The sequence below is a fragment of the Oncorhynchus mykiss genome, chromosome 1 (genome assembly GCF_013265735.2).
Source record: "Oncorhynchus mykiss isolate Arlee chromosome 1, USDA_OmykA_1.1, whole genome shotgun sequence".
Lineage (NCBI taxonomy): Eukaryota > Metazoa > Chordata > Actinopteri > Salmoniformes > Salmonidae > Oncorhynchus > Oncorhynchus mykiss.
The window spans coordinates 17,302,240-17,328,266 of NC_048565.1; the positions used below are offsets into that span (position 1 = coordinate 17,302,240).

Consider the following 26,027-nt stretch of genomic DNA (forward strand, 5'->3'; position numbering starts at 1 on the left):
ATGGTCCAAATACATCAAGACAGTCGTGGTTGCATCACTGCCTGGTATGGCAACTGCTCGGCCTCCAATTACAGAGGGTACTGTGCACGGCCCAGTACATTACTGGGGCCAAGCTTCCTGCCATCCAGGACCTCTATACCAGGTGGTGTCAGAGGAAGGCCCTAAATTGTCAGACTCCAGCCACCCTTGTCATAGACTGTTCTCTCTGCTACGCATGGCAAGCGGTACCGGAGCGCCAAGTCTCGGTCCAAGAGGATTCTTAAGTTTCTACCCCCCCCCCCCCCCCCCCCCCCCAAGACTCTGAAAAATAGAGAAGCAGAAGCGTTATCTACGCATATTCAGTTTAACTCTACCTGTATGAACATATTACCTTGACTAGCCAGTGCCCCCACACATTGACTCTGAATCGGTACTTCTTGTATACAGTTGAAGTCAGAAGTTTACATACACCTTAGCCAAATACATTTAAACTCAGTTTTTCACAATTCCTGACATTTAATCCTAGTAAAAATCCCCTGTCTTAGTTCAGTTAGGATCACCACTTTACTTTAAGAATGTGAAATGTCAGAATAATAGTAGTGATTTTATTTCAGCTTTCATTTCTTTTATCACATTCCCAGTGGGTCAGAAGTTTACATACACTCAATTAGTATTTGGTAGCATTGCCTTTAAATTGTTTAACTTGGGTCAAATGTTTTGGGTCGCTTCCCACAATATGTTGGGTGAATTTTGGCCCATTCCTCCTGACAGACCTGGTGTAACTGAATCAGGTTTGTAGGCCTCCTTGCTCGCACACGCTTTTTCAGTTCTGCCCACACATTTTCTATAGGATTGAAGTCCGGGCTTTGTGATGGCCACTCCAATACCTTGACTTTGTTGTCCTTAAGCCATTTTGCCACAACTTTGGAAGTATGCTTGGGGTCATTGTCCATTTGGAAGACCCATTTGCGACCAAGTTTTAACTTTTTTTTAAAACTTTAACTGATGACTTGAGATTTTTCTTCAATATATCCACATAATTTTCCATCCTCATGATGCTGTCTATTTTGTGAAGTCCACCAGTCCCTCTTGCAGCAAAGCACCCCTACAACATGATGCTAGCACCCCGTGCTTCACGGTTGGGATGGTGTTCTTTGGCTTTCTAGCCTCCCCCTTTTTCCTCCAACCATAACGATGGTCATTATGGCCAAACAAATCTATTTTTGTTTCATCACACCAGAGGACATTTCTCCAAAAAGTATGATCTTTGTCCCCATGTGCAGTTGCAAACTGTAGTCTGGCTTTGTTATGGTGGTTTTGGAGCAGTGGCTTCTTCCTTGCTGAGCGACCTTTCAGGTTATGTTGATATAGGACTTTACTGTGGATATAGATACTTGTGGATCTGTTTCCTCCAGCATCTTCACAAGTTCCTTTGCTGCTGTTTTGAGATTGATTTGCACTAAGGTACTTTCAACTCTAAGAGACAGAACGCGTCACCTTCCTGAGTGGTATGACGGCTTCGTGGTGTTTACATGGTGTTTACACTTGCGTACTATTGTTTGTACAGATGAACGTGGTACCTTCAGGTGTTTGGAAATTTTTCCCAAGGATGAACCAGGCTTGTGGAGGTCTACAGATTATTATTATTATTATTTATTTATTTATTTTTTTTCTGAGGTCTTGGCAGATTTTCCCGTGATGTCAAGCAGAGAGGCACTGAGTTTGAAGGTAGGCCTTGAAATACATCCACAGGTACACCTCCAATTGACTCAAATGATGTCAATTAGCCTATCAGAAGCTTCTAAAGCCATGGCATAATTTTTTGGAATTTTCCAAGCTGTTTAAAGGCACAGTCAACTTCTGACCCACTGAAATTGTGATACAGTGAAACAATCTCTGTAAACAATTGTTGGAAAATGACCTGTCATGCACAAAGTAGATGTCCTAACTGACTTAACAAAACTATAGTTTGTTAACAAGTCATTTGTGGAGTGGTTGAAAAACTAGTTTTAATGACTCCAACCAAAGTGTAAGTAATCTTCCGACTTTAGCCTCGCTACTGTTATTTTACTGCTGCTCTTTAATTATTGTTTACTTTTATTTTCAATTTTTTTACTTAACCCATTTTTCTTAACTTCTTAAAGCATTGTTGGGTGATGGGCTTTTAAGTAAGCATTTCACCTGTTGTATTCTGCACATATGACAAATAAATAAAATTGGATTTGACTGTCTTCGAATGTCATTCTACTTTTTGGTCTTATGTAACAATGTTTCTTTCTGTTTGTGAAATGTCTGCTTGACAGTTTGAAAGCTTTTTATTTGACAGTTAAAAAAAGACCCATTACATTTTATTTTTTTTTATCACTGGGATTGCACAATAGTTGGACTTATTTCCATTCTAGTCCCTTTTTTTCTTTTACATAAATACATATACAATTACATACTGTAGCTACAGACACAGAGATGCTTGACCTCCAAATGAGTGTGAGGGCGTTCTTACAACCTTGTTTTGGCTGGGCTGTAGCTTCAAGTATTCTGTTGATGTTTGGTGCTGCTGGTGAACCATTATGTTGGGGCGGCAGGTTGCCTAGTGGTTAGAGCATTGGACCAGTAACCGGAAGGTTGTATGATTTGAATCCCTGAGCTAGGTAAAAATCTGCCCCTGAACAAAGCAGTTAACCATTAACTGTTCCCTGGTAGGCCGTCATTGTAAATACAAATTTGTTCTTAACTGACTTGCCTAGTTATATTTTTTTATTATTAAATACATAGTGCACAACTTTTGCGGTTAGATTCCCATGTACTGAATAAGAATACAAGTTAAATGGGTGTCCATCTCCTTTTCAACTCTAGACGAACTGATGGTTTTACCACAAAATGTTGTGTAGGTATAGTGAATGTGCCCATTCTGGTATTTGCACGTGTGCTCCAGCCAACAGCTCGCAGATACAGTGCAGTTAAAGCCTGCTAGATAATTTGTCTAACAGCAGTCAAGCACCATTGTCACATAAGACCCTCAGTATTTATTGAAAGGAGCATCAAGCTCATCACCTTGCACTTTCACCACCCAGTGAAGTTCATCATATTTCATCTGTAGCCTAATAAACTGCATGCTTTCTCATGTCTTGGCCTTTTTTATCCGACATGAACTTTACTCGCATGAAATGGTTGAATGGAATTATATTTTGGACAGACGTGCGCATGTATACAGGTAACTTTTGAAGTAGCCTAATCAGATGAACATTGTGATTGGTTGTGTTTATGCCACATATAAATGCATTTTAAAAAGTGAAATGGTAAATATTTTGGGTATATTGAAGTGTTAGGTTCTAGGTGTATGAGGAATAGCGGCTCAGATTGGAGGCAGTGCACTCCTTAAGCTTCCCTGAATAACTGGGCCAGCCAGGAGCATGTGGGGCCACATTATTATAGTACGTCTTGGGAGAGTGAGGATCTGCAACAGGACATCTCCATATCAGAAGTAAAGATACAGCCAGATTGGCCTGCTGCTGTGCCTTTTTAGACCTTGTTAAACTGTTGAGTAAACCCACAACTCATCCAAATGGAATGAAACATTAAAATCACAGGGCTTTTGCGCTGTTATTCAAATGATATTTGGGGGGGGGGGTCAGCCTACTCATCCAGACTATGACATTAAATTCTCCCAGCAGCTAGCTAGCTACAAGGCTCTGATTTTTAGCTTGCTAAATAAATACATATTAGTTAAGCTAGCCTATTAGCCACGTTATGACAAGATCCTTGCCTTGTCGAGTTTGATGGGTTTGAGATTCCCAGACTTTTTGTATTTTCGTCCAAAATTAGGAGTGAGTGCCAACTGAATGGCAAGCAGCAAATGTAGCTTGCCAGCTGTGATTTACAACCGAACAGCAATATTTAGTGGACTACCAAGCAATGTATTGGGGCATTAATCTATTCTGCCAACAATGTCAGACTATAAGCAATGGAGTTTTGACTCAAATAGAGCCTATTTTTAAAACCTTTTATGAAGTTGGTGAATTTGATATTTTGGGCTGATAATTGTTTTTTTTCATACAGTATCTGCAAAGTAGCTAAAATGGTGTCAGTTGCACTTTAAGAGCTGTGCAGTCTCTTTACTCAAGTTTCTTCCTGCTTGTCAATACCTTGACTGTTAATACCCAGTTAATACCCAGTGAAATTCTAGCTCCTACAAAGTTTGGTTCATTGGTCCCCTTCAGCAGTGGCTGTTTTTTGGGGGAGTGAACTGGTCTGTGATTTAGATGGTGTAAGAGCCCACCTTAGACTCTTGGGCCCTTTCTGAGTGCTCTGTGTCTAGGAACTCTGCACCGGTTAACACTCTTCCCTCCAACAGTACCGCAATCAGACTGGCTCTCCGGCCAATCAGTCTCCAACCTCCCCAGTCTCCAATCAAGGCTTCTCCCCTGGCGGCTCGCCTCAAGTAAGGGCGAAACCACCAAGATGCTTTGTTGGGGAGGGTTTTTTGCCAAAAATTGGCTGTAATTGGTCTAGCTGCTGCTCATCCCAGCCTCTCGCTCCCCTCCATGGTGTCAGCAATCACACCCCCCATCTCCTCTCCTCCAGACCACTGCTCGCTGTCTGCTTATCATATTGGCTCAGGTCTTTGAGTGTTGTCGCATAGCAGCTTTTTGTGTTTTTGCTTGAACCCAATATACACGGAGTGTGCAAAACATTAAGAACACCTTCCTAATATTGAGTTGCACCACCCACCTCTACAAGGTGTCAAGCATTCCACGGGGATTCTGGCCCATGTTGACGCCTATGCTTCCCACGGTTGTCAAGTTGGCTGGATGTCCTTTGGGTGGTGGACCATTCTTGATACACATGGGAAACTGTCGAGCGTGAAAAATCCAGCAATGTTGCAGGTCTTGACACAAACTGGTGCGCCTGGCACCTTCTACCAAACCCTGTTCAAAGGCACTTAAATATTTTGTCTTGCCCATTCTCCCTTTTTGAATGGCACAGATACACTATCCGTGTCTCAATATTCTCAAGGCTTAAAAATCATTCTACATTGTTATGAAGTGGATTTAACAAGTGACACCAATAAGGGATCGTGACTTTCACCTGAATGCACCTGGTCGGTCTAATTCATGGAAAGAGCAGTTGTCCTTCATGTTTTGTACACTCAGTGCATGTCCTGTGTATTTGCAGCACCTACATAGAACCTTTAATTATGATTATTTTTAGTTAGTCCAACACGTTGATAGCAGCTTTGGTTGTTTCCTGTTTTACGTGGCCTTGTTTCCAGCATATTTTACAAAAAAGTGCCAGAGGTTTGGGAAATAGGTTTGACCTCTTTCTAGTTCTGTTCCTCTGAAAGTGTCTGATTCCATGTACTGTAACTAGCTGTAAAAATGTAATCTTCCACCAACTTATTGTTCTGTTTTTTTATCTTCTATTGTGTTACTGAATGCCAAAGTTTGTTTTATATTGGCGAACTTTGACAATCAATACATCCTTAGAAAGTGGATATATCACAAAATGTGTCAAATGGTAAATATTACTGGACCTAGTCAGTTTTGAAGGCATGAAACAGCAGTGGGATTGCGAGTAGAGAAACTACAGAAGCCAAATAACCTCACCCCACAGGAAGCCAAGTTAGCTACTGTAGCTAGCCAAAGTCATTTGCATTTATTTGCTGTCGTTAGTTAGTGCTACAGCATTGTTTTGCTAGCTTATAATATCATACCTCTAAAAATGACAAGATGGCGATTGTGACATTTCTATATTCTAAATGAAGGCCTATTGCGCCATATTTTTATAATGTTAGGGTTCACATCTTACTGATGAAACATTTATCTGGATGTGGCTCTTATTAATCATGCTGTGTCTGGTAATTTTGGGCCTGAATAGGCATTATGAAGTTATGAGATGTTGGTGTTTGTGCCATCATGAACAGCCATTTACCTAACTGTAATTGAATGGCTTGTGAATTGCCTCATGCCTTTTGTGATGTCTCATGACTGTAATGTTCCCTTATATATCCCTCAGATACCCAAGAAAAGGCTTTACCCATTGACTGTAAGTCTATTAGTTTTCATAACCCTTTTTTTGTTGTTTTACTTTAATCAGATGTCCAATGTCTCTTTCAGCACATTCCAGTGGTGGGCAGTATATTTGGGGATTCTTTCTACGACCAGCAGCTAGCATCAAGGCAGACCAATGCTCTCTCCCATCAGGTGACTTAACCCACACCAAACTAGGCCATGAATTTCACAGCCACGACATCCCCACATATTACAACTTGTGCCTGATCTGTGTTCTATTCCCTAACTTGACCTATTACATGTTTGTTTTTTTCACTTGCTTAGCTCGAACAGTTCAATATGATTGAGAACCCGATCAGCTCCAATAGCCTGTACAGCCAGTGCTCCACCCTCAACTACACACAAGCAGCTATGATGGGCCTCACAGGGAGCAGTCTGCACCAGTCCCAGCCGTTGGGCTACGGTAGCCATGGCAACATCCCAAACATCATCCTCACAGGTACCGAGCAGCAGCTGAGTCAATTAGAGAGCCTGTCATGTAATTCAACTTAGTCAGGCACTGTACACACCTATTCAAGTTATTTGTTCATCCTGGCTTGATTAGTAAATTGTTTTATGAAGTTTGGCCAGTATGAGTAAAATGTGTTTTGTAAGATTAATTGTATTTAGTTTATCTTGTTACAGATTATTTGGGGTGAAGACTGTTACTTAAAGTAATACTGTTAATTAACTAGCAGCTGCTTTGATTTAACGAATGTCAAATGTTTCGCTAATTGTTGTGTTTTAGTGACAGGCGAGTCTCCACCCAGCCTCTCTAAGGAGTTAACCAACTCACTGGCCGGCGTCGGAGATGTCAGCTTCGACGCGGACTCTCCGTTCCCATTGGACGAGCTGAAGATCGACCCCCTCACCCTGGACGGACTGCACATGCTCAATGACCCCGACATGGTTCTGGCCGACACTGCCACTGAGGACACGTTCAGGATGGATAGGCTGTAATACAGAATGCTGTCAGTGGCCAACGACAAAAAAGAACCCTAGGAAGAAAGGGAAACCAGGCATGGCCATTCAGCTATTCAACCTCGCACTCACCCTCAAGTCCTTTGAAATGATGAGCCACCAAAACCCATTGTGGAGAAGGACATGCAAAGACTTGTTAAGGTCAGGAATGGAATTGTTGTAATTTCCAATGAGATTGTTGGTTAGTGCTTTGCTAGCTTGCTGCGTTAACTATCTCTAATTTCTTACCATATATCCCACAGTGTTACACTTGATAAAAGATTGTATATCTCCTTTTTATTTAGTTTTTTATTTTTCTACAAATCTACATGCATTTAAAAAGCGAAAAGCCACTAGGAAGGTGAGCTGCACCATAACTATTATAATTCCTTACCAACCATATACGCTTTATACTTCACACTCAAAGCTTTATTTTTATTGACAACCAAATGTTAATGTTTGCGTTATGCGTATGATGGATTTTTATTTATTTAAATATTTATTACTTCAGTTGAATGTTTTTTTGTTGCATTTCAAAATGTGTGAGTTTGAAGCCAATGTCTCTGCTCTAACTGTATTGTGCAAACTACATTGATTATGGATCTATTCATTTAAGTTACATATTTATGTATTAAGCTGCTCTGTTAAACTTAAGGAGCACAAATCCTCCCCATGTTTGCTCTTACGGTTGCCGGTTGCAACGACATCTCACTAGATATAATCAGATAAGGCCTCTTAAAATATAGGGTAGGATCTGCAATTGTGTTTTCATCACTTACATGGGCCCGCAATCGTTGGGTTTCATCTTGTGCCAATGCTGTTTTTAAATGTATCTTAACTAATGAAAAACATATTCAACAGATGCTTATAAGCTTAAGCAAATGTGACAATGTAAACATGGAAAATGCAAATACCCAAACTAGATGGCCATAATTCTCCTTTGCATGTATATCCAGATTGAATGCCTCCTGAAAATCTGAAGGATACAAACTCCTCAGAAACCTGTTGAACTTGTCACTGTGAGATCACCTGATTTTGCCTTACATATTGAGTATTGTACTGTTTTTAAGTGTAACTAATGTGACAGTGTATTTTCTTAACTTCTAACATTTTCTTGTATTTGAGAGGAATTTTAAATCCTAGTCAGTGACAATATTTGTGGTTATGTAGTGTAAAGTTTGACAAATCACTGTACTGTATTTTGTACTGGTACACTTTCTAAATGAGTTATGGGTGTTTTGTAAAAAAAAAAAAAAAAGGAAATGTTGATTTCAAATTTGTGATGGAGAGTGCAAATATGGGGAGGCTTTCTTCTCCTTAAAGGGAAACTTACAAACACAAATACAATTATTTTGGTAGACAATTGTTATGATAAAAAAACAATGTTACTTAGAATTCATATTTGGTTCTTCCCTCCAGATTAGGGTCTGGTAGAAAACTATTTGAACCATTCCATTTTATGCTCATAGCTAAATGAGTCCCACAACACATGTAGAACTTTGCAAAAGAGGTTAAAATGGGCAGAGTTTTCGTCTATACGCTAACTTGTAGAGCTGAAATACTTAAACTTTTTATTTTACTCTATCTTCCCCTCTGTTTCATATTCTGACATTTCCGTTTTGAAAACTAATATAGCGAGATGGAAGTAAGTGAAGAGCAACTTGGCTAAATAGGATGTTTCCTTATATGGGCTGAGAATGTGTCAACCATTTAGTGTCAAGTGTCAACCATTTATAAAGAACACAATATTACATTTTTTTGTTTTTCTCTTAACATTTGACATTTTTATACGGTAGCTATGTTTGATCATGTTTCTACTGTACTGTGTGTGTGTATATACAGAAAATGTTAATGTTACTTTTTAACTAAATCCCAATGTGGGAAGAGGCATAGTTCGCCAACTATGAGTTAATGATAAGTACAAATATATATTTGAGAAATAATATTTGATTCTTACGCAAATCGGAAATGAGAAATCATACCATTGCATCACTAGAATATGTAGAAATGCACCGTTCTACAAAAAACTGTTTAAGCCAAACTGCAATACTCCAGTATGCTACTTTCTTACAGTGCCATCCAGATTAATTCGCTGCAAATTATTTTTATTCATTTTTGTTTCTGAACATTTTCCAAAATGTGCATTCTGATATCCTGTACATAGGCTATAGCTGAAACAAAATGACCGCATGACAAAAATGGAAGTGACCCTCAGAAAAAGGCCTTCAAATCAAGTATTTGGTCACACATATTTAGCAGATGTTATTGCGGGTGTAGCGAAATGCTCATTTTCTATACAGTATTGATTTAAATTGAGCTCTACAATGTAGTAAAAACAGAAAACACCACATAAAAAATTATGCATGTGTCAGTTGTTCCTAATGATTCATGTAAATGGTTACTTTTCAGATGACTGTGTTGCCTCCATTTATGCATAATGCTAGCGCATTGCTGAAATAGGAATGTATTTGTTTACGGTCTTGGAATGTCTGTTTCAACAAATGACATAAGTCAAAAGCATTTTTCTTGAATATCTCTTACTACCATCCATTTGTTGTTCAATTGAATTGGCTGTTAATTGCTTTTGAACCTAGTTCTTCACTGTAGCACTTCACTGTGGGTTTTAAATAGTTGTTCCTGTAAGGCGAACCTATTATGAATCCCATCTTCATAACAGACATTTTTTAAAGTGGTAGTTCACTCCAAAGATCGAAGATTTCAGCTCTCATAGTTGTCTAATGTTGAGATGAAACCATTTCAAAAAGAGGGTTGAGTTAAGGAGCCAACTTCTTTCAAATTCTTAATCAACTTTGAATTTCCTGATGCAGAAAAAGTTTTCTAGCCTAATCAGAAACCGGCTTAATTGCAGGATAACCCATATCTTGAACGTGGAAATTCACATTGCGTTCTCCTCAAATAATCAAATCAAAACGATGGATGTGGATAAAAGCCAAATAGTTGATGTGATTTATAGCATGCATGTTGTAATTAGTTTGATGCAACTTTTTGTCTTCAAATGACCACCCAAATTACTGAGCTACAAGTGTGAACTGAAAGGGAAAAATGATGGAATCAGATGTTGTGCATCTTTTCCATTCCTTTAAGACTGAGGCATACACTGAATAGCTGGAGCTACAGAACATTAGGCTTGGGCCATGGACTCCCCTTGACATTAGACCACAATATAACATCTTTGGAGAAATTTAGATTTTGGAGTGAACTGTCACTTTACTGGCCTGGCAAGAGTGAAAACAAAAACAGTTTCACTAAATATGTCGCTTACAGTAGCGGTCAAACTTGCCACTGTTTACGATCTTTAAAAAATAAGTTGAAATTGGAAAAACTATTGGTTTTCAAGTGTATTTGTTTGATTTACAACCACATGACCAAGAGAGAAAATGAAATTGAGACTTTTAACTTAAGTCAAAAAATTGGTGGACTGAATTATTCAAAATTCAAATGAATTTGGTTGGAGGCAAGTGATTTCTCTTTTACTGTGTCATTTTTCACCTGTGGTAAGTTGCAGGTGCCTACAGGGTAAAAAATAAACATTCAAACCATTTTGAAAAGAGAACATTCTGCTCCATTGCACTCAATTGTAAAGTGCCTATATATTTGACTGTACTCTATTTGCAGTAAAATTTGACTGTCAAGAGAGCTTACTGTCAGTTGCATGACATGACAGATGTTATAAGTAGTCCCTACTGCTGATACGGGTTTATTGAAAATGATTCAGCACTATCATGTTAACTTCAGCAGTATGTGTATGACCTATGGCTAGCTAGCTAACATAAATTGAGGCATGTTTTGAAATCAATTCTAAACACATATCAGTTACTGTGACTGCATACAGTAAGACATATTCTATGTAAGGTTTAACAAACATGTTTGTATTGTATGTGTTCGTTCTTATTCTGTTGCTTTCTCACTTTAGTTATGGTCACCTGCCTTGTGAACAGTGACTGTTCTGTCAATGCTGACTGTTTTACCCCAAGTTTGAAGAAAGCGTATATTCTTTTATTTTTGTAAAGCCGGTCATTTTAAATGTGACTTGCATCTATATTCCTTATTTTGGGATGCAAAACCAGAAAGGGCTTATTCCAATGCAGCTTGTTTTCCCAACATGTTAAAAAAAAGAAATAGCACTCGATGTATTGTCGATCAATATACCATACTGCTCTGCATATGCATGGGAAGTGGAAATCTAATAAGGTGATGTGGACTCCTGTGTTGACAGTAGTAATTGAAATCAACTGACTGAAGTGAGAATGTTATCTTGATTCTCACTAAGTATACTGTCACTGCCTGAGGACCTGTCACCACAAATTCCCTCAACTAATAAGGTAAACATTGAGCAATTGCAAAGGAACTTAATCTCAAGTCAATTGTTACCCATACTTTAAATGCATTAGTATGAATCCATATAATTGCCTCCTCTAGGACCGTTGATGTTGGAAAACCTAAAATGACACTTTTGGAAAGTATTTCCAGTTAGTAATGTAAAGAAAATCTCTTCTTGGTCATCTTTAAGTGGATATCACATATTTAACCATTGTCCTGTAAATCATATTCTGAGATGTATTTTTTTGTTGCTATGTGAAACTACGTATGTGGCCCATTTGTAAGATGAAACTTGAATGTGGGTGGCATCTTTTTCCTGTACATAGTCTCAATATCAAATAAAATTCATTTTCACCAAGGTTTACTAAATGTGTGACATTTGAACTATATATATATATATTGTCCTTATTCTGTTATTTCTATTTTGTCATCTGTATTTCTGTATGTGTTAAAAAAAAAAAATTATTGAATACCTGTGCATGTTCGTGATTTCAGTCCCTAACTTTTTATCAGCATTCAAAGCAGTTGCTCAAGGCGTCACAGTTTCAGTCTAGATAGTAGTAGGATGACTTTCCATCACAGTTTCAGTCTAGTTAGTAGTAGGAGGACTTTCCATCACAGTTTCAGTCTAGTTAGTAGTAGGAGGACTTTCCATCACAGTTTCAGTCTAGTTAGTAGTAGGACTTTCCATCACAGTTTCAGTCTAGTTAGTAGTAGGACTTTTCATCACAGTTTCAGTCTAGTTAGTAGTAGGACTGTTCATCACAGTTTCGGGCTAGTTAGTAGTAGTATAACTTCACTGTTTTGACTTAAAAGTCTTACAGTATATATTCAGCACATGTTAAAGCAAAATAAAGATGTGTAGTTAAACATTTATTTCTAGGGCACTCAACAGTAATAATTGATCACATGTAATCTAATGCATATCAAAAGTTTTTATTTGTATAGGGTCCCCTCACAATGTAACACATTTATTGGCAACACCCTGATTATAAAAAAAAAATACATTTTCACATTTATATATTGGTGACAGAGTAATGGTAGACAAAAGTCCCCTGAGAACTGGAATTATTGTGGAGCGAATGTAAGACAGGAAAATCCTGTCATTGCTGGTGGTGATCAATATGTCAGCCGCCATTTTGCTGAGTGAAATCTCACTGGGTACGTCTGAAATGGCACCCTATTCCCTATATAGTCTTTAGTCAAAAGTAGTACACTATATAGGAGATTGGGTGCCATTTAAGAAGCAACACTGTACTGTTCATCTGGGAGACGTGTTCCGGAATGTTGGGGTTGTAGATGCATTGTCTTCTCAGTCTTCATTTGGGCAGATGTGCGTGCCCTGTTAGAACTGCAGCTGGACCTGTTGGGCTTGGTATGTATCGAAGTCCCCAGGGATTGTATCTAAAGGGAGAGGGCGAGATAAGTCAATATGGAATCTGTGCATGGCAATAGGCCTACCTACTGTAAATGAGTCATACTGTAAGTTAGTTGGTGTCTGTAGTACGTCCAAATGTCTTTACAATACCACACAACCAACAGACCAATATAATTAAAGGGGCATTCTGCAGTTGCTGCATCCATTTGTTTTCATAATTTAAGGATATGTACCCATTGATTCTTAAAGAATATAACTTAGAACTTAAGCTTAGCTCAACTATCGTACTGCATCAGAAACCAAAATATAAGCCTGTTTTACTCTGTTTATAAACAAAGTAAATGTAAACATACTATATAGCCTCAAACCATGTTTGAAACTATGATGTTGATATCATAGATATCAGTCCTTGCATCCATAGCGGTGTATATGAATTTGGAGTGGTTATATTCCTCTAGCCCCATCCCTCAGCTGTTTTTCCCGAAAAAGGGGTGGGGAAAACACTTCATTGTTTCAACTGCTGATTGCCTCAAATGTATTTCTCTCTAAAACCTCAAACTAGTCGTATGTGTACCAAGAGGTCATTTAGATGGAGTCTATATAAATGCAGCCACGGTATCACTTCATGCTAATGTGAAGGCATAGAAGCAGGCACAAAATATAGGTCAATGCAGTTCCCCTTTAGCCAGAGACCAGTTTCATCCATTTCTCAATACAGGAATTATATTATCGGGATGCTGCAAGGCAATCATTCCGTAATTGATTCCCTAAGGTCCTCATTCTCCTCTACTTCCTGCTTGTTAAAAGGGTATTCTAAAGGGGGGGGGGGGGGGGGGGGGGGTCAGCATTAGTGTGCTGCTCACCATTGCAGCGGTAGCGTAGGTTAGCCCAGATGATGTTCTCCTGAGAGAAGCAAAAGACGCCCAGTCTGCCTCCTCTCATGGTGGTGTCTATGATGATGCCTGTGTCTGCCACTAGCTGAGGACCCTCATAGAAACGCACCCTAAACAGAACACACAAACACATAGGGAGACCAGTAAGGAACACAAAAATATGACAAAGGCTGCGTTTACACAGGCAGACCAATTATCTTCCCAATAATTCTGCAAAGATCAGAATTAGGCTGTCTGTGTAAATGCAGCCAAAATATGACCATCTCGAACCAGAATAGTTACAGCACCAGTCAAAAGTTTAGACACACCTACTGATTTAAGGGTTTTTCAACATTTTTACTATTTTCTACAATGTAGAAAAATAGTGAAGACCTCAAAACTATGAAAAAACACATATGGAATCATGTAGTAACCAAAAGTGTTAAACAAATCAAAACATATTTTATATTCTTCAAAGAAGCCACCATTTGCACACTCTGGGCATTCTCTCAACCAGCTTCATGAATTAGTCACCTGGAATGCATTTCAATTAACAGATGTGCCTTGTTAAAGGGCAATTTGTGGAATTTCTTTCCTTCTTAATATTTTTATTTCTCCATTACTTTACCAGGTAAGTTGACTGAGAACCCGTTCTCATTTACAGCAACGACCTGGGGAATAGTTACAGGGGAGAGATGAATGAGCCAGTTGTAAATTGGGGATTATTAGGTGACCGTGATGGTTTGAGGGCCAGATTGGGAATTTAGCCAGGACACCAGGGTTAACACCCCTACTCTTACAATGGGTGCCATGGGATCTTTAATGACCTCAGAGAGTCAGGACACCCGTTTCACATCCCTTCCAAAAGGCAGTGTCCCCAATCACTGCCCTGGGGAATTGGGATATTTTTTAGACCAGAGGAAAGAGTGCCTCCAACTGGCCCTCCAACACCACTTCCAGCAGCATCTGGTCTCCCATCCAGGGCTTGCTTCAGAAGCAAGCCAGCAGTGGTATGCAGGGTGGTATGCTGCTGGCAAATGCATTTGAGCCAATCAGTTGTGACAAGGTAGGGCTGGTATACAGAAGATAGCCCTATTTGGTAAAATACCAAGTCCATATTATGGCAAGAACATCTCAAATAAGCAAAGAGAAAAAACAGTCCCTCATTATTTTAAGAAATGAAGGTCAGTCAATGCGGAAAAGTTCAAGAACTTTGAACATTTCTTCAAGTGCAGTTGCAAAAACCATCAAGCGCTATGATGAAACTGGCTCTCATGAGGACCTCCACAGGAATGGAAGACCCAGAGTTACCTCTGCTGCAGTGGATAAGTTCATTAGAGTTAACTGCACCTCAGATTGCAGCCTAAATAAATGCTTCACATAGTTCAAGTAGCAGACACATCTCAACATCAACTATTCAGAGGAGACTGCATGAATCAGACCTTTATGGTTGAATTGCTGCAAAGAAACCACTACTAAAGGACACCAATAAGAAGAAGAGACTTGCTTGGGCCAAGAAAAACACAAGCAATGAACATTAGACCGGTGGAAATCTATCCTTTGGTCTGATGAGTCCAAATTTGAGATTTTTGGTTCAAACCGTTATGTCTTTGTGAGACGCAGAGTAAGTGAACGGATGATCTCCGCATGTGTGATTCCCACCGTGAAGCATGGAGGAGGAGGTGTGATGGTGTGGGGGTGCTTTGCTGTTGACACTGTCAGACCAAGAAGGAGAGTGATGGAGTGCTGAATCAGATGACCTGGCCTCCACAATCAGCCAACCTCAACCCAATTGAGATGGTTTGGAATGAGTTGGACTGCAGAGTGAAGGAAAAGCAGCCAACAAGTGCTCAGCATATGTGGGAACTCCTTCAAGACTTTTGGAAAATAATTCCTCATGAAGCTAGTTGAGAGAATGCCAAGAGTGTGCAAAGCTGTCATCAAGGCAAAGGGTGGCTACTTTGAAGAATCTCAAATATAAAATATATTTTAATTTGTTTAACACTTTTTTGGTTACTACATTTACATTTTATTATTTGACCTTTATTTATAAAGGTTTTTCTCATTGAGATAACATCTCTTTTCCAAGAGAGACCTGGTCCAATAGCAGCAGGGGGAACAATGTTTCAGACAAAACAACTTACATACACTAACACAACATTAAACAAAACTATAAACACAGATACAGTGCAACAACTACATTAGAGACAATTACACTCTTCTATGACATAAACATCGAACAAGTGTTTAAACTCCACCAACGAGACTAGATCATCAAATTTTAAATTGTTCTGGAGAGAATTCCAGGACTACGGAGCTAAGTAACTAAAACTATTTCTACCATGACCTGTTCTAATTTTTGGTACTGTTCGAAGCAAATGAGAATGGGACTGTAATTGATATTTATTTACCGACCTGACTAAAAAAGAAAATAACAATAATTTGTGTAAATTCCTTAGTAAACCAAGGGTTCTCTCTGCCCTTAATCCTGATTTTATTTTCAGGGGCATGCCTATTGCATACATCCTGGAATGCGTTGTGGAAGTAAGAAAAGGCTAGTTCAACATAAGGGATTAATTCCATTCCATTCAATGCTATATACATCATGTAAAAAACTTTGAATGTCAAACCGCTTCCAGTTTCTTTTCGTAATGACACGTGGAGATTTCTTAGGAATTTTGCCATCTCTCACACAGGCAATAGCACAGTGATCACTTGTCATTTGCAAAAATACCAGAAGCATTAAAACAATGAGGAGTATTGGTTAATAAGATCAAATAAATGAAAGAGGATATTTTATATTCAACCTAGTTACACTGTTTACAATCTGAGTGAGATTATAGGTATTGCATAGAATTTTGAGTTGATGTTAGCCAGTCCTGAATCAGATCACCCATCAGGACAAACTCAGAATTGACATTCTGTGATAACAATTTGAAAATACAATCCAGAGAGCCAACAGTAGCAGATGGAGGTCTATAACAACAAGATACAACAATATTTAAAGATGAGCCAAGGTTTAGGATGAAAGACAGATATTCAAATTGCTTAGGTTTAGTAACAGAAATCAGAAAACCACAGGGACCTTGTCTTTTACGTATACAGCAACATCACCACCCATAGATTTACCATCTGTACAAAAAAACATTCTAACCATTTATGCCAATATTTTTGTCTGTAATATATCTTTTAAGCCAGGTTTCAGAAAGCATAAATACATCAGGGTCGGCAGTTTTTTATCCATACATCCACCAAATCAAGCTTCGGCAGAAGACTTCTTACATTCATTTGCAAAAACTTCAGGCCACTCTGACTACTTAATTCGACAGGGGTAAGAATGTCAGGACCTGGGTTAGACAATTTCCAGACAATAGAAGCAGCAAGATAATGGCAAGTCTAGATCGAGGGTTACAACATTTGGATTTACAGACAGCACTTGAACGAGAATCCATAGTCACCAGAGATTCCATATGTGTTATATGATTCCATATGTGTTATGTCATAGTGTTGATGTCTTCACTATTATTCTACAATGTAGAAAATAATACAAATAAATAAAAATCCTTGAATGAGTAGGTGTGTCCAAACGTTTGACGGGTACTGTATGTTAGAGCTGGAAGATGTTTCCTATTGTGGTAAAGAATACCATTTGGATAATATGATAAGAGAAAACATGCATGAAAATAATTTTGTGTTGTTCAAGTTCAACAGTATGTGGTCTTATAAAATGTTGTCAGTTCAATCAGTTGTACACGTCATGCCACAAATTAAAATTGAGTGTATTATCAAAGGACAATGTCATGTCATAAATGTCAAACTGCGCCAAAGGCCATCAAACGCCTATGACTTGTGTCTAATAGCAGCCTACTACCTGATGTATCCATCTTGGGGCCTGTGTTGCAAGAACCAGCGGTAGGAGGTCTTGTCCTTCCAGCCCACGTTGCGGGCATCTTTCCACAGCAGCTTCACCTGGTCACTGGTGTCTCCGGTGTGCCACAGGGAGTTACGTAGATTTTCCCCTGGTCCCGTGTTGGACTTTACAGCCTAGTTGTCAACACAATTGCATAGGCACCAATGTTACATAACTGTGGATCTCTTCCAATGTATCAATCTGGGCAGGTGTTTTAATACTTCAGCTTCAGAAACTGGAAAATGTATCAATTCTCCATTGAGCGGATTTTTAGTCTAGGAGTAGACTTAATCTTGGTCTAAGAAACTGGCCCTATGGGTATTCCCTACAAAGGGCGAGTTGTGTGTAGGTCAGACTATTGACCGAGTTGTGGTATGGTGGCATGAATTTGTATATGAACTTGACTTTTACTACGACTGGATAAGTCATATATAGTATGTGCATATAGGATTTTGTTTTACCTTCAGTTGTATCCCTGGTTCTGCCACAGCTCGGAACGGATTGGCCTGCCAGTAGATCTGCTCAACTTGTTTCCACATCACTACGTAGAAGGAGGAAGAGTCCTGGTAGCCAAATATGAAGCCTGCATAGTCGTCGTCTGTTACCGTATTCACATGGAACGTCCCTTCGAAGTCAACGCCGTTGAAAGCCGTGTAACCTTGAGAGAATGGCGTGAGTTTGGGTCAGGGTGTGTTTCTAAAGGTACATTAATTGGTTTATTGAATGAATCCAACGTGAGACACAGTGTGATTGCTGTTCTTACCAACAGCCAGTCCAGGGTCACTGTTCATAGTTTGGACGATCTCTCTACCCTGTGGAAAGAGAATCAGATAAAATGATGGAACTTAAGCAGTTAACATGTCTCCTGGCAATTATTTGTATATACTGTAACACCCTTTGACTTAGATTAGATTTAATGCAATACCTGATCGAGCACCACCCAGTTAGGGTCTATCTGTGCGTCTCCCTCCGGGTCCAGCACCACTGTCTGGTAGGCCCTGAAGTCTGTGAGAGTAACCTCAGCGTTCTCTGGGCACACATCGATGCTGTCGATGATGGTGTCGTTGTCAAAGTCGTTCTCGCACAGGTTCCCAACCCCATCACCTGTAACAAGAAAATCAAAAGACATTTGTGACTTTGAAGACACAGGATAACATTAATATCAAAATGACACGGATATATTGGAGAACTGTTTTGAAACTGGGCTGAAAAATGGCTAGACTCACCGTCAGAGTCCTCCTGCAGAGGGTTGGGAATGAGGCGACAGTTGTCCGGTCCCGGGGGCAGAAGGTCAGGAATACCATCATTGTCATCGTCGTTGTCACACTCGTCCCCCAGGCCATCCTTGTCCGTGTCCAGCTGGGCGCTGTTGATGACCGCAGGGCAGTTGTCCTGAGAGTCCTGGTGACCGTCACCATCACTGAGAATAGTAGAGAAAAACACAAGGAGACCAAGACAGAGATTTGGCTGTGGTAGGATTCAGCATTGGAGACCATTTTACAGTTCTCACTGTTGTGGGTTTATGAAAGTTTAAGTGTTGATCCAAAGTCATTACATAACATATAAAATAATATTTGGAAGGTAATTTTTAATAATGGAGTACCAATAGATTGGATCCACACGCACAGGCCTACAATGGTTAAAGGCAGGGAGGTGGAAAGAAAGCTAGTTAGTAACACTACTATACCTGTCCTTATTGGTGTCACAAGGGTCTCCGATCAAGTCGTTGTCCATATCCAACTGTGGAAACATAAATATCATTCAAACAAACCAAAGTTTGTTGTGCTGTTACGTACAACATGTTGTAATGACTAGAATGTGTACAAGTACAGCCAATACGAAACCAGACCTGGTCAGGGTTGGAAACGTAAGGGCAACTGTCACAGGCATCTCCGACTTTGTCCCCATCCCGATCCTTCTGGTCAGTATTGGGAACCCTTTTGCAGTTGTCCAGGTTATTGGGGATTCCTGTATTAGGGAAGATTATCTTTGTCATATGTCAATTGACATGTATTACAGCAATAGCAGAATTAGTCTTGTCACGGTCAAATACTGTCCATGCATACTGACCGTCGCCATCAATGTCTTCGTCACATTCGTCACCCAGTCTATCAATATCAGTGTCTTTCTGGTCGTTGTTTTTGATCATACGGCAGTTGTCACAGGCGTCTCCAAAGTCGTCTTCGTCCACATTTCTTTGGTTGACGTTTGGTACCAGCACACAGTTGTCCTACCATAGAGGCATCAGAGTCTTATCAGAGCCTGTCGTTACACTAAGATACAAAATAGGGTGTAAATACTTGTAGTAAACATGAGCGAGAGAGAGACCAGTAACCTGTGTATTTAAGATTCCATCCCCATCTGCATCTTCATCGCAGGCGTCTCCTATACCATCCTTGTCTGCGTCCTCTTGGCCAGAGTTGGGTACCGTTTGACAGTTATCCTATATAAAGCACATGACTGTGACTTAATTTTTCTGCTTTAGATTTTTCTTTCTGTTTGAAATAGTATAGTCACAGATTTCCTTTGTCTTTTCAAGGTGATAATGGTGTATTACCTTGGCACAGTTCCTCTCGGCACATTCCTGTTTCTCATCAGGGAAGCCATCAATGTCAATATCAGATCCGCAGAAGTAGCCATTGCCAGCCCATCCCACCCCACACTGTGAATCAGGATAAAGACAGAGTTATGGACTGTACATGAAATGTCAATTAACATTCAATTCCATTTCAGCAGAATCAATAGAGGGCAATCTGCATCCAACAGAATGCTATAGACAACATGTATTAAAAGGAGCGGTATACATTTAGGCTGTATTCATATTCACATTGATCCATTGCAACATAATTGTATCCCATTACCTGACACTCTATTTTCCCATCTCGTTGGACAATACACTCTCCGCTGGCATGGCAGGGGTTGGGCTGGCCATTACCACATGCTCTCTCAGGCTTACAGCCCTTGCGCTGATCCCCAACATAGCCTGCCTTACAGAGGCCACACCTAAACGAGCCCTGACAACAACAAACACCGCTACCACATTGTAAACTTAGTTCCTCAAGACCTCAGAGGAAAGACCTCTGGATATTCAAATATACAGTATTGAGTGGCATTGATTGGTTATTATTTATACTTACAGGTGTGTTTGCACAATTGGAATTTTCCACACAACCTCCATTCTTGGGTCCTTCGCACTCATTGATGTCCTTGCAGACCTGAGTAGAATTCAAATACATAGAAGAAAGCCATAATGCATATATCTTCAAACAAAACCTTACATGTTGCCAATGCCAAGCTCATAAGCTTTTTGCTTGAGCCAAAATGCCTACCTGTTTGTTTTTAGTGGCATAGGAGAGGCTTACTCCCTGCACCTGAGGGCCAGTGTAGCCAGTTGGACAGGGGCCACAGCGGAAACCTGGGGACGTGTTTATGCAGCGCACACCCATGTGGCAAGGCTTCACCACACACTACACAGGAGCAGAGGAGAGAGAGTGTTCGAAATGTGACTCTTCAATAGATATTAGAATTTGCCATTGAGATATCATGAAATCAGACACTTTAACAGTTGATTTAAAACCAACGTACACATTAACTTGTGCAATACACAATAACACATACTATGAGTACATGATCGTGTTTCAATTTAGGCCCACTACAGAATACTAGGTGAATTTGTTTTTTTGGGGGGGGGTGGGGGTGTTTGCTCAAGTGTCCTACCTCGTCCACATCCATGCATCGGGTACTGTTGCCCACCATGCCCTCAGGGCAGGGGCCACACTTGATGCCGCCAGCTGTTTCAATGCACTTTACCCCCGGGTGGCAGGGGTTAGGGTCACAGGAGGGGCGAGGGGGACCTTGCATGCCTAGGGGGGAAGAGGGTGATAAGTCATCCATCAGTCAAGTAGACCACCTGAATTAATGTTCTGAATTGTAGCGCTCTCCCGTACAATGTCTCCATCTACTGGAGGCAATGAAACTTAATTGGCTCATTCATCCCCCCTCCTCTCCCCTGTAACTATTCCCCAGGTAGTTGCTGTAAATGAGAATTTGTTCTGTCGACTTATCTGGTAAAATAAATCAAATAAAAAAACATGGCATTTTCGAGTTGTTTACATTTTCCATTAAATATGAATATGTTGATTTATGTACTGTATATATTCAAAGTACATGAGAGCCAATAATATAATACATCTACCATATTTACATACAATAGAGAGCAATCATGCTGTTGATATATTGGTGTAATGTACTATGTGGAATGTATACATAAATATATATTAAATGTACTTATGTACTTATTCATGTGTGTACTGTTTTCAAAATACAGTAACTGTTTTTTGTGCCTGAAGGAGCTCTAGCCTGCTACACCACAGTATTTACTGCCATCCAACTGGCATATCTATTTCTGCTGGCTGGCCTAGGCTACTCACCACAGGCTTCACACTCCATCACTGTGTTCTTCAGGAACACAATCTCTTGGATCTGCATGGAGGTACAAAGACACTATTAGTTCACATTATTAAACTGTATGGGACCGTGTACTGGACCTGACATCCTCACAGAGAGTTGCCCTGTACGTCCAAACAGTGGCTTTACCTGTTGTTTCAGCAGTTCTTTGATCTCAGCCAGAGCTTGATTTGTTCCCTTGATCTGATTGATGATTTCTCCATCTGAAAATGTTATATTTCATAATACTGTATTAGCGACACATTAGCAATGGACAGAACATACTTCCTGTTCCAGTATACTACGTTTCAACCAAAGTCAAAGGACGAGTCAGTTGATAGTAAGAATAGACATTTTAGGTGAATGGGGTGTTATCATCATAGGATGCCAAGATCAACTCAAACGAATGTCAACCCCACCGAAGTCCTCCTCATGTTGCAACAGAATGTTAGTCACATCACAAAGCTCTTGCGCTCTTAAAAAAGAAAAGTGCTATCTAGAACCTAAAATGGTTCTTCGGCTGTTCCCATAGGAGAACCCTTTGAATAATGCTTTTTTGGTTTAAGGTAGAACCCTTTTGGGTTCCATATAGAATAATTTTTACAGAGGGTTCTACATGGAACCCAGAAGGGTTCTACCTGGAACCAAAAAGGGTTCTACCTTGAACCAAAAAGGGTTATCCTGTGGGGACAGCTGAAGAAATCTTTCAGAAACCTTTTTTTCTACCTCATTCCTCTTCTTGTGACATTGTTTTGGAAGCACATCTGTGTTGGACTGAAGTCATCAGTGAGCAATGAGTTGGGGATGAACTATGCAGATGTCCTTCTATAAAACAACATAATCCACTTCCCCATTCATCATCTTTACTACCTGAGTGGGCTCTCTGCCTCTGCGCTACTATCCCCCTGCCACAAGAGCTGGCATTCCAAGACTATCCGTTGGCCTGAATTACATGCATACTCAAACACAGAGACTTACATGTCGTGGGGTTTGTGCCAAATGCTTTTTCCTACTGCTGCAAAACCAATTTGTCTCAAATTTGGATCGATAAGGAATTCATTGAATTTTTCACACTAATTTCAATGTGAAATATATCGAATAGGAGCTTGGAAAGAACAGAGCAGATACTATACTGGAGTCTGGTTAAGTTTCACAGTTGTTGGCAAGAATCATGGCAAGGTCACTCACTTTAAGGCTTAATTATGGACTCCTGTGGATGTTAAATTTACAGGGCATGAGGTCTGGGCCTTACCCAGGAAGAAGTGTCCCAGATTAATAGGATGCTGGGATAACCTGGTATGTGGGGACTGTTGTGCTGCTCCAACAGAAACCTACTAGATATATATATTATTTGACCTAGGACAACTCCTTAGGGATCTGTGTTGTGTCAACATCTCTTGAGCATGGAGAAAGGGAAGTGTGGTCTTCACATTAGGAGCTGAAATGTTTTCTGTATGAATTGCTAGCAAACAGGCTCCAGAAATAATGGTGTGAACACTACGATGACACTACCAGTGTGATTTGACAAGTTGCTCAACAGCATAAGCTGCTGAATGAATCAGCCCATTGGCCATGAAGATGATAGGACTTAGCAATTCAGATTTGTAAATGAATGCTGAATATGAATGCTGAAAATAAGGAATATGCTTAATAAAAACAGTGACATTCAATTGGGATGATTATCATATAAACGTAGCATTTTAGACAAATATAATTTTACGTGCCATTGACAAGACATTTATTTTACATTTATCACAGGCTCCCAAAATAAGTTGATCTGTAAAGGTGGAAACACTTTATAATAACTTCCAAGAAGTTAGCATTAATAAACTATTTATATACTATTAATAATAACTAATGTATACAAATAATTATTTGTAAACATTTATAAACATGTATAAGCATTTATGAGCACTACAATTCATAATCATTTATACAATTTATAATCATTAATTTATAAATGCCTTATTCATGACACTGTTATTATAAGGTGTTACCAGACTTTCAAATCTCTCCAACATTTTTGACCTACAAGTATATATTAAGTTCTCACTAAAGATACTAAAGTGATTATAGACATACCTCTCTGACCAGCTACTAGCTCACTGCTCACACTGAGAGAAATCACCAACACCAGGATCCACAGCATGTTCTTATTTTCCCTTAGACTTCTCTACGGCAACTGACAAGTAAAGGTGTGTGAAGTCTGGAGCCACTGTGTGAAGTCTGGTGTGGTTCAACCAGGTCGTTTATCCAAATTCTGCCCCGTCTTCAAGTAGGACCAGGGAAGGCTCCTGCAGCAGGGTTTGGAGAGTCAGAGAGAGTGGGATCTGTCTCCTCTCCTGCATGTCTTTTATACATCTCTCCTAGAGTGACATCACCTCCGCCCAGGAGGTCCTCTGGAACCCGTCACTTTGGAATGTCCACGTAACACAGAAGCCCACTGGCCCAAAATCATGGTGCTTTCGGACAGAGTCCTCTCAACTTTGATTAAATGTAGACAAGATCCCACGAATACCAATGGGGAAATGGCTTCCTAAATATGATCCCCAATCAGAGACAACAATAAACAGCTGCCTCTGATTGGGAACCATATCAGGCCACCATAGAAATACAAAAACACCTAGATGACCCACCCTAGTCACTATCACGCCCCAACCAACATAGAGAATAAACAGCTTTCTATGGTCAGGGCATAACAGTACCCCCCCCCCCCCCCCCCCCCCCCCCAAAGGTGCGGACTCCGACCGCAAAACCTGACTCAATAGGAGAGGGTCCGGGTGGGCATCTATGATGGATGACACAGGGCGTCGGGGGCGGCTCCGGTGCGGGGCGCATCAATGGAAGCTCTGGACCATGGGTCATCGCTGGAGGCACCGGACCGTCGCCGGAGGAATCGGAACGCAGACCGTCGCCGGAGGTTCCGGGTCGGGAACCGTCGCCGGAAGCTCCGGGCCGGGAACCGTCGCCGGAAGCTCCGGGCCGGGAACTGTCGCCGGAAGCTCCGGGCCGGGAACTGTCGCCGGAAGCTCTGGACTGGGAACTGTCGCCGGAAGCTCCGGGCTGGGAGCTGTCGCCGGAAGCTCCGGGCTGGGAGCTGTCGCCGGAAGCTTTGGACTGTGGAGGCGCACTGGAGGCCTGATGCGTGGGACCGGTACAGGTGGCACTGGGCTGATGACACACACCTCAGGGCGAGTGCGGGGAGGAGGCACAGGACGCACTGGACTGTGGAGGCGCACTGGAGGTCTAGAGTGCAGAGATGGCACAACCCTTCCTGACTGGATGCTCACTCCAGCCCGGCAAGTGCGGGAAGCTAGCACAGGACGCACTGGGCTGTGAAGGCGCACTGGCGACACAGTGCGTAGAACCGGCGCAGGATATCCTGGACCGAGGAGACATACTGGAGACCAGGAGCGCATCACCGCATAACACGATGCCTGACCGGTCACACGCTCCCCACGGAGCTTGGGAGTTGGCTCAGGTCTAAACCCCGACTCCGCCAATCTCCCCGTGTGCCCCCGCCCAAAAAACGGCTGCCTCTCGTGCTTCCATCGTTGTTCTAACTTCTCTTATCGTCGCTGTTCCGCTCTCGCTACCTCCAACTGCTCCCTTGGACGGCGATACTCTCCGGCCTGCGTCCAGGGCCCTTCTCCATCCAGGATTTCCTCCCATGTCCATTCCTCCGGGCCACTCTGCTTGGTCCGTTTTTGGTGGGATCTTCTGTCACGCTCGTCAAAAGGAGTAGATCAAGGCGCAGCGTGTGTAGAGTTCCACATAATTTTAATAAACCGAAACTCACCGAACAAAACCAAACGTGAAGCTACTGTTGTGCACTCAGGCAACTAAATGTAGACAAGATCCCACGAATACCAATGGGGAAATGGCTACCTAAATATGATCCCCAATCAGAGACAACGATAAACAGCTGCTTCTGATTGGGAACCATATCAGGCCACCATACAAAAACAAAAACACCTAGATGACCCACCCTAGTCACTATCACGCCCCAACCAACATAGAGAATAAACAGCTTTCTATGGTCAGGGCGTAACACTCTGTTACAACCAACTGGTCTCTGTTAAATTTAACTGATC

General features: G+C 40.8%; 2 protein-coding genes across 3 annotated transcripts in view; one reads left to right on the top strand and one right to left on the bottom strand.

Annotated features, from left to right (window-relative positions):
• Positions 1 to 11,687, top strand: part of LOC110494078 (CREB-regulated transcription coactivator 1) — a 40,327-nt gene extending 28,640 nt beyond the window's left edge. The window contains exons 11-13 of the mRNA XM_036955861.1: positions 6,093 to 6,179; positions 6,312 to 6,486; positions 6,775 to 11,687. Of these exons, the coding sequence (XP_036811756.1) occupies positions 6,093 to 6,179; positions 6,312 to 6,486; positions 6,775 to 6,986 (474 nt within the window). The 3' untranslated portion in view covers positions 6,987 to 11,687. The remainder of the gene's footprint in view (positions 1 to 6,092; positions 6,180 to 6,311; positions 6,487 to 6,774) is intronic.
• Positions 11,688 to 12,244: 557 nt separating this feature from the next.
• comp (cartilage oligomeric matrix protein) lies at positions 12,245 to 24,520 on the bottom strand. Of its 2 annotated transcripts, XR_002469236.2 has the most exons (20): positions 24,016 to 24,520; positions 22,084 to 22,157; positions 21,918 to 21,969; positions 21,205 to 21,350; positions 20,817 to 20,954; positions 20,625 to 20,702; positions 20,349 to 20,501; positions 20,045 to 20,149; positions 19,823 to 19,930; positions 19,558 to 19,717; positions 19,337 to 19,455; positions 19,175 to 19,227; positions 18,714 to 18,907; positions 18,413 to 18,591; positions 18,251 to 18,299; positions 17,949 to 18,145; positions 17,449 to 17,621; positions 13,569 to 13,708; positions 12,579 to 12,731; positions 12,245 to 12,507 (listed from the first exon to the last, which is right to left on the bottom strand). XR_002469236.2 is itself a non-coding variant. In XM_021568957.2 (19 exons), the coding sequence occupies exons 1-19, from the start codon at positions 24,080 to 24,082 to the stop codon at positions 12,673 to 12,675; spliced, it is 2,244 nt and encodes a 747-aa protein (XP_021424632.1). In that variant the 5' UTR covers positions 24,083 to 24,520; the 3' UTR covers positions 12,245 to 12,672. The 2 variants fall into 2 exon arrangements, 1 of the variants encoding a protein (XP_021424632.1); XM_021568957.2 differs by having other exon boundaries at positions 12,245 to 12,731.
• Between the last annotated feature and the right edge of the window lie 1,507 nt (positions 24,521 to 26,027).

Bases quoted from the DNA above. Each gene is read 5' to 3' on its own strand.
- comp (XM_021568957.2), bottom strand. From the start codon at position 24,082: ATGCTGTGGATCCTGGTGTTGGTGATTTCTCTCAGTGTGAGCAGTGAG. The intron at 20,703-20,816 runs GTAGGCATTTTG...AATTCTACTCAG, and splicing joins ATGCCACTAAAAACAAACAG to GTCTGCAAGGACATCAATGA. The intron at 17,622-17,948 runs GTAAAACAAAAT...GTTGACAACTAG, and splicing joins AACCAGGGATACAACTGAAG to GCTGTAAAGTCCAACACGGG.